This window comes from Hydra viridissima, unplaced genomic scaffold (assembly GCF_058129835.1).
Source record: "Hydra viridissima isolate aposymbiotic clone 2 unplaced genomic scaffold, HvirCarnegie_v1 scaffold_4, whole genome shotgun sequence".
NCBI lineage: Eukaryota > Metazoa > Cnidaria > Hydrozoa > Anthoathecata > Hydridae > Hydra > Hydra viridissima.
The window spans coordinates 5,193,566-5,206,350 of NW_028324303.1; the positions used below are offsets into that span (position 1 = coordinate 5,193,566).

The following is a 12,785-nucleotide window of genomic DNA, read 5'->3' on the forward strand; positions in this document are numbered from 1 at the left end:
AAAAAAAATTTTTATGTCATTTTTTGATTCGTCAAAAAAATCACGCAATCAAAAGCCCGTTCCCCATTTTGACCAGATCTTGGATTCTTGCCGCGCTCTTTTTTGTCATTTTCTTTTTAATGGACGAACCAAACATTTTTTTGTGCAGCTCTTCCATCGGATTAACAGACTCATATTGCTTTGCCGCCTCGTTCAAAATCGTGTTGACTAATGGATTTGGTGTTCCTGTCTTGGCGTAAACTTTTTCAATCGCTTTTTTTCCTTTGTCGATGGCAACGTCTCTGGCGGTGGATATGGCAGAAGAGGCCAATTCTTTTCCGGCAGATTTGGCGGCGGTTATCGCTTCTCTTCCAATTTCGCTTGCTGCTGCTTTCCTCAATAAATGAAGAGAAGATCTCGATGCGTTTGAAGCCATAATTCTCCTCAAAAAATTTTTAAACGTGTCCACGATCCCTCCGACGACGACGACGTTCTTTTTAATATATCTTCTGTTGTTCACAATGAGCATTTTAAAAATAAGAAAATATTTTTTTTAGATCCGTGTTTCACGACTCCATGTACTTTTGAATTGATCGATATTCATCTTTGTTGATTTCCCCCTGCCTCAAAAGCTCGTCACAAATGGCCACAGCTTCGTTTCTCGATGCGATATTTCCAGCATGACCAGCGGCGATGCTCAAGCTTAGTCTTTGAACAAGAGCATTTGGATCGCTTGGAAGAATGATCACTCCGTGATTTTTTTTTCCCCTCGTTTTTGTGTAATTTTTTTCTCAAATTTTTGAAACAATCGTTTCCCACTTTTCGCTTTTCGAAGCTTTTGGTACGGTCGGTTTCCCTTCTCTCTCAATTGCATGCGTTTCGACCAATATTTTTTCATAATTTTTCAAGTCCTCGTCTGTTACCTTTGTCATATCAGGTCTGGACCTTGTGATCAACTCCCAAAAACCTTAAGTGCCCTCGAACTTTTTTCCATCAATAATGACGTCGTTTTCATCGATGGTAATTTCTTTGTTCCCAATAAACATTTTTCCTCGTTCTTTTGCGTGAATTCCAAAAACTCTGTCTGCAGAAAATTTTTTTGCAGCGTATTTTGACAAATATTCCAATGCTGTATTTCCAACATTAATTTTTCCAAACGCTTTTTCATCACTTTTTGAACTTTCAAAAGACGTCTCACTTTCTGGATAAGTCAAAGCCAGTGGACTGTTGCCAACCTCTCTGTATGCAATGCTTTTCAGCTCGTTTTTCACTTTTTCGTTGCTCTCGATGAGCGGTTTGAAAAACTTGGACAAATCAGTCTGATAATTTGCATCTGAGATGTTCGCGTTGAAGCTCTCATTGTAAATCTTTTCCCTGTTGGCCATGTAATTTTTCACAATATCATCTCTCTTTTTCGGGTCATGTATTTTAAAGAACTCCATTTTTAAAATACTGAGAAAAAAAACTTAAACACAAACGAGTTTGCGTTTGCGTTCACTTTTTGTAAAGATTGTTAAATGCTTGAATGGCTTCTTCTCTTCCTTTTTGGATCAACAACTCTTTTGTCAATTCGTCAATGCTGCTTTTTACTTTTGTTCGGATTTCTTCGGTCATGTTTTTAAATTTTTGAAGCTCGCTGAGAACCAATTCGTATTCGGAATCGCTCACAAACCCGTCAATGAGCGATTTTGAAATGTGATCGTTAATCGTGTTCAATTTTGACTCGGAAAGAACTTTTATTTTTTCGTGCTTTTCAGCCTTCAGCATCAATTTTTTGTTTTGATAGTTTCCGAAAATGGACAAAGCCCCCAATCCAATTGCAACCCCCTCGCATGCAATCGAAACTGGAGTGGCAACAACGGTTGACAAAAGTGCAATGCCTGTATTCCCAAAACCAATGCACAACGTTTGCAACCCGTCGTCTGCGAAACGAATAATTTTGGCCACCCGATGGTACTTTTTGCTCAAAGCCATTCTTTTCACTTTTTCATCCTCCATTTCTTTTTGGATCTCACCTATTTTTTGAAGACGAAAAGCGTCATCTGATGGCGCTGTTGGAAGAACTGGATAAATTTTTCCATTGTTTTTTATTATCTCCATCTTTTTAAAAAAGACAGATTTTTTTTTTTAATTCGAATCGATGTGATTTATTTTGCAAAGCTTTTCACCTTTTTTGACGATGACGTCATTGGTGCTGTTGTTGTTCACATCCAAAATGACGTCATCCACAGACTCTGAAAAAATCACATCGTTTTTGAAAAAGTTTAATTAGTCACTTATTTTATTCATCAAAGTGACGACAGCAATTCCTTTGTCAAAACTCAATCCAACAGACAACGATATTGTCGTGAGAGAAAGAGCAGCAAATTTTATGTCTTTCTGAGCAAAAATCTCATGATGGCTTTTTATGTCATAACAATTTGGATGATCCAAATCTTTTTTTGCCACAACAATATTTTGCGATGTCTTTTTTTGCAGGTTTTTGATTGTCTCAACCAAATTTTCCAGCTCTTTGATCCGTTCCACCAAATTTTCCAAATTTTTGGTTCGATCCGACTCTTTGTATCTCTCCAACACTTTGATCCTCTCATCCATGTGTCCCAAATACATTTTCCAGATCTCCAAACTCGAATCAGCGTGTTTCTCTGCCGAGGAGACGTTTTTAAAAAACTTGTGAGGGGCATGCATTTTTTATATGAAAAGAAAATTTTTTTAACTCATTTTATTTTCATTTTTTTTCTTCGTGTTTTTTCTTCGTGTTTTTTCTTCGTGTTTTTTCTTCGTGTTTTTTCTTCGTGTTTTTTCACATTTCTTCTTCTTCAGATTCCATTTCCCCCAAATCCAAATCGCCACCCATGATGCTTTGAACAGAAGTCGCGTTTTTTGCGATGACCACTTCGGGAATCCTAACCTGAATGGACTCGATCTGCGCTCCGACAAAAGCACCTTCGATTCTCAAAGAGGCGACGACAAAACACTTTTGTCGAACATATTCCAAAGGATTCACTTTAACCATCTTTTTGTTCTCCTTTTTGAAAAACAAAGAAGAAACCTTAATGTTTTTTTCACTTTTCTTTGTGAACAATTTTCCGAAAAAAATGGGCGATGCATTCGGATTATCGGATTTCTTTTTCAAAATGGACAAGGCCTCTGTCATTATTTTCTTTGTTCTCCCTCCCTTTTTCAAAGTGGGAGTCATTTCCTTGACTTTTTCGCGAAGAAATTTTGATACCTTTTCGATCACATCGATGAACTTTTTTTCTTTTTCGCTCATCCCTTTTTTCTCGTCGAAACCGAGAAAGGACATGGAATATCCCTCCAGTTCTTTCGTTCCAAAGCTGCAGTTCTCAAACACACCCAGAGAAAACAAAACGGGTGTCCTCAAAATGAAAGGTGCTTTCCCAGAGGGGTACTCATAAAAGAGCGGAATCTTTTGGAACTGAATGGGTTTGGTTGCGGAATAAATCTCTCCAACCGACAATTTGCTGTCATCAAAATTCTCAATCGTCACGAAATTCATCTTTTTAAAAAGAAAAGAAAATTTTTTTTAACTCGTTTTTTTCAGACGGATCAATTCAACATTGCTCACCCATGAGTTGAACGAGTCTGGATATCCTTTCCATTTGACCAGTGATTTGCTTTTTGTTCGGCGAACAATTTTTTCAATCCTGAATATGCTCTGATCAGTCTTTTGCATCTCCTGCTTGTAAAAAGTGCCTTGAATCTCTTCACCGTTGGCGTCAGTGATTTTGTACGTGGGTGGATCCGTTCGCTGAACTTTGGACACTGTGAAAACCTCCTCGGTCCATCTCGGAGTGTACCCTTTTTCAAAATGGGGCTTCTTTTTTGTGATCCTCACTTTGTCTCCCATTAAAAATTTCGGCTCTGGTCTTTCTTTTGGCATCTTTCCATTCAGGTTCATCCAGACCATATTTTTATTCTTTTCCTCGCTGGCTTCAATTGGTGTCATTTTGATGGACGAGTGCTTTGTGCTGTTGTAATTTTTCACCATTTCGTCCAAAACGTCAATGTATCGGTTGGTGCTGTTGGCTGAAAAATATTTAAACATTTTTTCTTTCATCGTTCTGTTCCATCGCTCAACGACACAGCTTTTTTCCTCGTTTTCAGTGAAATATAATTTAACACCCAGCGCTTTCACGTGCTTGTTGTGAAATTCTTTTCCTTTGTCCACCCACATTTTGACGCACTTTCTTTCACCAAAAATCTTTTTCAACGCTTCAGACACTTCAAGTCCAGTTTTGCTTTTCAACGGAACGATCCATCCATACTTTGAAAACACGTTGATCACCATGAGCAAATATTTGACGCCATTGTTGAATTTTGAAAACGATTGCATGTCAACCAAATCGGCAGCCCATATTTCGTCGATGTCGTTCACAAACACTTTTCTTTTTTTAAAATGACGAATGACCGGTTTGTGAAGCTCCTCTGCAAGCTGGTCCGTCCATTTCAAACTTGAAAAAAATTTTTTTTTTTAGAACCCTTTGGATTCGCAGAGACGCCCAATCCGAATATGGCTTTGGCTTTGATGATGGGTGCGATAAGCTTTCTTTCGTTTATTTCTTTTTGAGTGGGGTTTGGAATGGAGTTCATTTCTTCAAGCATCATTTGATCTGCCAAATTTCTGCTTTGAACGTCGTTTAAATATTTATATGCCAAATCATGGTGATATGCCGCATTGTCCACTCTGTCCACCGGTTTGCTCCACTCCTGATACATGTCGGTGGATGTGAGCCTTTTGTCCAGGTTTGTGCCAGGTCCTGCAAAATTCATTCCTGGAATATGCATTTCTCCTGGAAATTTTACCCACGGAAGCTTTATTTTTTTTGAAAAATTGTTGATCGATTCGACCAAATCACCCCCTTTTGTTGCATGCGAAGAATCAAACTGGCATTTAGTCGTTCCACAAGAATCACATGTTCCTTTGATCATGTTTCTGTTGTTTTTTGATACCTCGTTTCTCAAATGAATGGTTTCGGTTTCTCTTTTGCATTTGACGCAGTACATTTTATTAAAAAAAAAAGTATTTTTAAATTAAAAAATGGAAGTAACCGATTTGTCATGGAATATTGGGAAAAGCAAAAGAGACAACAACCCGCTTTTGCCGAGAAGCATTCGAGGAATCATCGTTGGAAAGTCCGGTTGCGGAAAAACAACCTTGCTTCTCAATTTACTGCTCAAACCTGGATGGCTGGATTATAACCATTTGCAAGTCTTTGGAAAATCTCTTTTCCAACCCGAGTACAAAATACTGAAAAGCTCGTTCGAAAAAAATTTGCCAAAAAAGATCATTCTCGATTTGTTCAAGGTGCAAAACGAAATGGAAAAATTGAATTTAAACCCAGAATGCGTCATTAACGACCTTTCAAAAAATTTTTCCGAAACCGAGGACATGAATTGCCAATTTTTCGAAACGGCTGACGATGTTCCTGAACCTGAAGACCTCGATTCAACAAAAAACAATTTGATGATCTTTGACGACCTTCAATTAACCAAGCAAAACAAGTGCGAAAAATATTACATCCGCGGAAGACACTCCAACGTCGACTGCTTCTACCTCGCTCAAAATTACTTCATGCTCCCACGACAAACCATCCGAGAAAACACCAATTTCATTTGTCTGTTTCCTCAAGATTCAAAAAATATGGACCACATTTTTCGAGACCACGTTTCGAGCGACATGGGAAAAGAAGAATTCAAAAAATTTTGCAAGCATTGTTGGTCTCAACACCACGGATTTGCCGTCATCAATTTAACCTCAAAAAAATACGAGGGAAAATATCGAAGCGGATTCGACGATTTTTATTTTCCGAAAGAATCCTTTTAAAAAAATTTTTGTCCATTAATAAAATGTCTGGCATCATCATCAACGTGGATGGAAATTCCAACGTAATCATAACAGAATTTTTGGACAAAATTGTCTTTGAAAAAGAAAAAACCTACGAGATGGCTTTTCTCGGCCTGGAGACGTGCAACAGCTTTCCAAACATCACAAGCAAAAACAATTCTTTCCGGTACAGCATGAACAACGGAGCCAATTGGGAAAACGTCGTCATCCCAGACGGAAGCTACGACATCATCGACATCAACAATTATTTGCAAAAAACCGTCTCAAACACAATCAAAAATTACGCGTCACAAAGCGCAAGTTACGTCGCTGTAAATAAGATCAGCTACTCACCTGAAAACATCAAAATCGGATCCAACTCAAACACTTTAAAATCAACCGTCAAACTCGGAGTAAATTATTTGATGGACCTGAACGTCGAAAACAGCATCGCCTCTCTTTTGGGATTCACAAAAAGACAATTGGACTCCAATTCAGAATACGAGTCCGACGACATTGTCAGGATTTCAAGCGTCAACACGATCAGAATTGTCAACAACGTCATCGGATCAGCCTACATCAACGGCTCACAACTCAATTGCATTTACTACTTTTACCCATCGGTCGGTCCTGGATTCAAAATCATCGAAAGACCCACCCATTTGGTCTACCTCCCTGTCAAGGTCCCTGAAATTTCCACGATGATCACACGCGTTGTCGATCAAAACGGAAATTTAATCGACTTTCGCGGAGAGGACATCACGATCCGATATCACATTCGAGAAGTGAAATAAATATTTTTTTCCCTCGTTTAAAAAAATGAGCAAATATATCAGTGTCAAATTAAACGTGTCCCAGGGACAGATCGAAAAAATAAAAAAATCCATGATAGAAGGAAAACCCGTTAGCATCCGGATTTCAAGAGAGGATTTCCACGGAAACGACGTTTTGCTTGTGACACACACAACACCAACAAATTTTGGACGCTCTCCATCGAGGAGTTGGAGTCACCATTAAAATGAGCAAGACTCAAGTGGAACACAACGCAAATGTCAAAGGAGGATTTATCGGAGCTCTTTTACCTTTATTGGGAATGCTTGCTGCTCGAGCCGCTCCCATTGTTGCCACTGGTTTATTAGGCGGAGCTGCCTCTTCGCTTGGGTTCCCTGTGATCGACAAAATTTCAGGAAAGGGTGTCGTTTACGTCAAAAAAAATGGACACGGAATGAAAATGGGCACTCAAAGAGGAAACGGATTATTTTTAACACCCTGGATTAAAGGAAGCTCCGTCAGAGACGGTCTTTACATCAAAAGCGGAAAAGGTTACGAATCCATCGGATCCGCATTGCTTCTCGGACCGAACTCCCCATTCTCAAGCATCCCTTTTTTAAATTTAATTTTGTGAAAAATTTTTTTTCTTGGCCAAATAAAATGAGAATCTTGCGAAACGACGACGGAAAAATCAGAAGCATTAAATTCATTGAATACTTAAAGGACAAAGGTTTAGGTCACCGCGAAATTGAACTGTACAAGTCCATTCTCGAAGAAAAACACGAACAAGAACAAAGACAAAAAGAAAAATTAATTTTTCGCGAACGATTTCAACACCTTTACACCCATTAATTTTTTTTCATGGATCCTTTTCTCATGAAAAAACTTTTTACAGACACTCACACACCAAAAACATTTTCACACCCCTCAATTCGCAAAAAAAAAAAAAATCAAATCGGGAACCAAAACATTTTCACACCCCTCAATCAGCAAAAAAACTCAAAACGGGCATCAAAAATGGTTTTGTCCCAGAACTCTCCTTTTCTAGTAGTCTGCACCATAATAAATATTCAAACAAAGATCTTGCTAGCGATCTGATTCCATTTGTTCTTGCTCAATGGAGAAAAGCAAATGTTAAGTTTAAACAGTCAGTTATTATTGGTGAGAAATCACTTTATTATAGAATTAAAACCCTTTGGGAGAAAGTAGAAAACGTTGCATGGGAAGAACTAAGGCAAAAGTAAAAGAAGAACTTATATTGAAGTTAGATAAGCTAATGGACCTCATAACATATCCTCATAAGATTCTTCTGTGTGAACATGATATGTCTGGGTGTTCTTCCCCCCAAAATTGTAAAAGTAAAGCACATATAAATTGCACCTGTATTTTTTCTAAAAAAATTCCAACTATGGAGCTCAGGTGGTTATACAGTCAAAGAAATAAGACAGGTGAAAAGTCTGACATGCAAATGGGACATGCTGATAAGATTGAGACAACGAAACTTAGAAAAAAATATAAGAGAAAAATCAGTGACGAAAAAGCTTATGAGAAAAGAATGAAAAAACTACGAGATGATCAAGCATCCTTTAAGGTAAATATAATTTCATAATAGTAAATATTTTCTTTGTTTATATAGCAAATTATATATACACACAAACACACACACACACACACACACACACACACACACACACACACACACATATAAAACAAAAATAATATTTGTAAAAGTTTGGTTTTAGGTCACAGAAAAACAAGATATAGAATTATATGAAAAATATCAAAAAAATATTTCTCCTGATATTTCTCGCAATGACAACTATAATCCAGTTAATGGTAACTTTACTTTAAAACAAGACAATGAAATAAAATTGTTGGTTGAAAGGCTTCTAAAGGATAAATTAGGTGTCTATGCTTTCCTTGTAACACGATTTTTAGAAAAGAAGTCAAGAAAAAACACTATGTCAAGAAAAAACACAGCAATGGCTAGTATAAGGTAATCATATAGATTATTATTTTGTTGAGCAGCAAAAGTTCGGATGATGAATTAATAAAAATAAATATAAACTAGTTTTATTTTATAGGTTTGGGATTTCACCTGCCGCAACTGCAGCAATTACTACAAGTTATCTGCAAGATTTAATTGAAGCAGGATTTCTCACCCCTGAATACTCTTACCTTGCTTGTGATCCTTCTAAGTTGACGAAAGCAAGAAAAAAAATCATGGTAGTAGCAAAAAATAATGACAATTTTAATCTTCCAAAAGCAGATAATATTGGTATTTACTTTGATGGAAGAAAAGATTCAACAAGAGCGATGATAAATGATTCAAATGGACAACTACATCCTATTATTATCAAAGAGCAACACATTACTGTGACTATAGAACCTGGTGGTCAATATCTTGGTCATTTTACTCCAAATGCACATGCTCATTCAGATAAGCCAGCTAAAAAGATTGCTGAAGGTGTTTATAATTTGCTGCAACAATATAATCTTACTGAATCATGTTTAGTACTTGGAGCTGATAGTACTTCAATTAACACTGGCTGGAAAGGTGGTGCTATAACACATCTTGAAAAGATGTTAGGTCACAAATGCCACTGGGCCATATGCATGCTTCATTCAAATGAGTTATTTTTGCGTCACATAATAGAAGGAATTGATGGACTAACATCATGTAGTACTGGCTTTGTAGGTCCTGTGGGAAAATGTCTTGCTGATGTTAATAAAATGGAGTACAATCCTCAATTTAAAGCTCTTCCAGAGGGAGAGAGCTTTGTTGACATTCCAGAAACAATACTAAAAAATATGTCAACAGATCAAAAACAAACCTACAAGTTATGTAAAGCAGTTAAGATCGGTGTATTGCCACCTAATCTTAGAGAAATTCAATGTGGCCCCTTAAGTCATGCCAGATGACTCACTACTGGCATGAGAATAGTCTTTATGTGGACAAGGAAACATGACTTAACTGATCAGAATTTGAAAAATCTTGAGTTACTTGTAGTATTTTGTTTACAATTTTACTTTAAACTTTTTTTTGACATTAAAGTTAAAGACAGACTTGAATATGCTTCCAATCACATTCTGACTCAATTGAGAATTCTTAGAAATCAACCTGTTATAGTAAGAGAAATTGTGACTCCCTACATCCAGTTAGGCGCTTGGTATGCGAACCATGAAACTTTATTAATCTCTTTATTATCTAGTAATAATGCAGAAGACCGCAACTTTGCAGTTGACCAAATTTTGGAACAAAGGGGTAATAATATCCTTGGAGACATGCGAATCAGACCAAGAAAAATACCTAAACTGAACTTTGAAGCAACTACTCTTCAAGAGATAGTCAAATGGGAAAATGGTGTAGTACAAGAACCTGTTTTTACTTGTTCGCTCACTAAAGATAAGTTGGTATTGCTAAGATTTAAACCTCTAATAACTCCTTCTGTTAAAATTCATACTCAAAGTACCGAGCGTGCTGTAAAACAAGTGACAGTAGCATCCATGTCAGTAGTTGGACCAGATGCAAGAGATGGATATATTAGAGCTAGAGCTCAACATAGAGAGTTGCTACCTGTTTTTAAAACAAAGAAAGAAATTTTTATAAATTTTCAATGTCAATAGATTTGAAAGATATGTTGTTTTATTTATTGTTTTTTTAATAGTGTTATAGTAGTGTTATCAAAATATTATTTGAGTAAGATGGGATAGACCTCCTGTTTTTTGGGGAAACCGCATCACTGGCACCACCTTTGTTTCTAATGAAACAAAAAAAACAACTGTTATAAGCAAATTTGTTAATCATTGAAACCTCATTGAAAATTGAAGACTCTCTCCCCTGAAATGTCCAGAATCTGCATTGCTGGTAGAATTCATGCAAGATAATGACTTTGAAACAAGTATCAAAAAAACTTGCAATTGGTCTAGAAACATTATTTGCATTTAATATTTCATCGCAATGAAAAAGAAGGACATGTAAAACATAATAAAGGACAAATGTGACAAATAAGATTTTACTAAATTTTGCAATTTCTGAAAGTGAAAATTTGGGTATAAAAACTTTTTCCGATCAAAGATTTTTTTAAGGAAACCCTATTTAAAAATTGATTTTACATAAGAATATACCTTTTCTTAAGCTTTTAGAAGAAAAAAAAATTCTCGCTGTACCCTACTGATCACTATATCCAATTCTTTCTTCGTTAGTTCGAAGTTTAATTGTTTGAGTAAGAACTTTGTTATTGTAATTCGATTGCTTTTTTTATAATAATTATTATTATTATTTCCTTTATTTTCCTTTTTTTCTTCCTCATTTCTTCCTCCTACTAATGTCCCGTAATGTATACCGTAAGTTTATCTTTTTTCTTATTGGTTTTTTGACAAAACTGTGATACAAGTTTGTAATGAAGTTTAACGATTTTCATTCATACAACGTTTTATTTACGTTAGATTTTATGTTAGTACAAAAATGCCGGTTCGGCAAAATGGAAAGGTTTTGTAACGTAAAATTCTTACGTTAGATTTACGCTAGATAATAACGTTATACTAACGTAAAATTCTAATGTTAGATTAACGTTATACTAACATAAATTTAAGTTGGAAAAATATTGGCGTTTTATATTAACGTAAAAAACTGATTGTAATTATGTTTAATATTTAATATTATTATTCTGTTATATTCATATTACCCCGCCGAAGCCTATGGCTTCGTGTCATGGTTATTATATGAATATAACCGTATATAAACGGTTTATATATACCTTTAATGTTAATATAGTAACATTAAATGTTTAACACAGTTACAATCAATATTCAACATTAAAATAAGGGTTTTTAATCCCTTACAAGGCGTTAGAAAAGCTGTTTCGGGGATACTCTGACTAAAATTGCAATAAATATTTTTAAAGACTTTATTTAAAGATGTATTATGTATTCTTTTGTATATTATATAGCATATTTAATAAATTTACAAATAAACTCAAAATTAATAACTGTTCAACAATCACTTGCTTCCTCAATTAATTTTTTTCGCTTTCATTTACAAATGGTGAGAACTTTAAGGTGCTTCCTATTTGATCTTTTATTTGTGCTTCAATCGAAGACTTGTGCATTAGCAGGATAACTTCTAAAATACAACATGGGATACTGTTAATGGGATGTTAAAATTTAGATCTTAAAGATCTTCATTATCATCACTCATAAGAACCTCAGAGTCTAAATCAGAACTCTCAGTTTCAGAAGTATCTTTATGATGAGACACACACAAAAAGTCTTTATAGTTCTCAACTTTAATGTGTTGGAAATCAGTGCTACTCTCCACTTCATTAACATTGGATTTGACATGCAATGAGCTGTCGATTTCTTCATTTACAAAAAGATTGTTTAAGGCTCTATTACTTTGCCGCCAATCCCTCAAGTATTGATTTTTTTCTTGTTTATCCATTTTTATTATTCCGAAATAAACCTAAACTTTAGTAGTTTTCACAATAAAAAGATGATAATAAAAACTGAACATAATAAAAAAGTGAAAAATAAGAAAACCTAATTATTTGATTAAAAGTAAGTTTTTTAATTGCTAGCTCATTAATCTGATACAGTTAAATGTTTCTATCATAATTAAAATCATACAGCTAACAATTTGTATTATAATTAAAATCACACAGTTGAATGTTTCTGACAAAATTAAAATCATACAGTTAAAAGTCAAATCAAATATTTTATTTTAAGCTAGTTTTTATTTTATCCTAAATAACCATAGCTAATTTATATTACTATATAGTAATAATTATTAGTAATAATTGCGTTGAATGTTATATTACTATATAGTAATAATTATTAGTAATAATTGCGTTGAATGTTATATTACTATATAGTAATAATTATTAGTAATAATTGCGTTGAATGTTATATTACTATATAGTAATAATTATTAGTAATAATTGCTTGTTTTTTTAAGCTATGGTTATTTAGGATAAAATAAAAACTTGCTTAAAATAAAATCTACAAATAAAAATGAGGTATTACAGATTTTCTAGATTTTCCAAGACTGAAATGTTAACGTTAAACTTTAGTTTGGAAAAAAAGTTTAATTGTTTTTTTTTTCCAGTTCAATTAAAGTCATCTTAACTGAAACACAACAAAATTAATAAACATATAAATACTAAAAATGTGAAAATACAAGACGATT

General features: G+C 34.8%; 1 protein-coding gene across 1 annotated transcript; it reads left to right on the forward strand.

Annotated features, from left to right (window-relative positions):
- The first annotated feature begins 7,874 nt into the window (after nucleotides 1-7,874).
- Nucleotides 7,875-9,520, forward strand: LOC149889508 (uncharacterized). The gene is made up of 3 exons (XM_090085131.1): nucleotides 7,875-8,189; nucleotides 8,341-8,594; nucleotides 8,683-9,520. Exons 1-3 carry the CDS (start codon nucleotides 7,875-7,877, stop codon nucleotides 9,518-9,520), a joined length of 1,407 nt encoding a protein of 468 aa, XP_089941257.1.
- The last annotated feature ends 3,265 nt before the right edge of the window (nucleotides 9,521-12,785 follow it).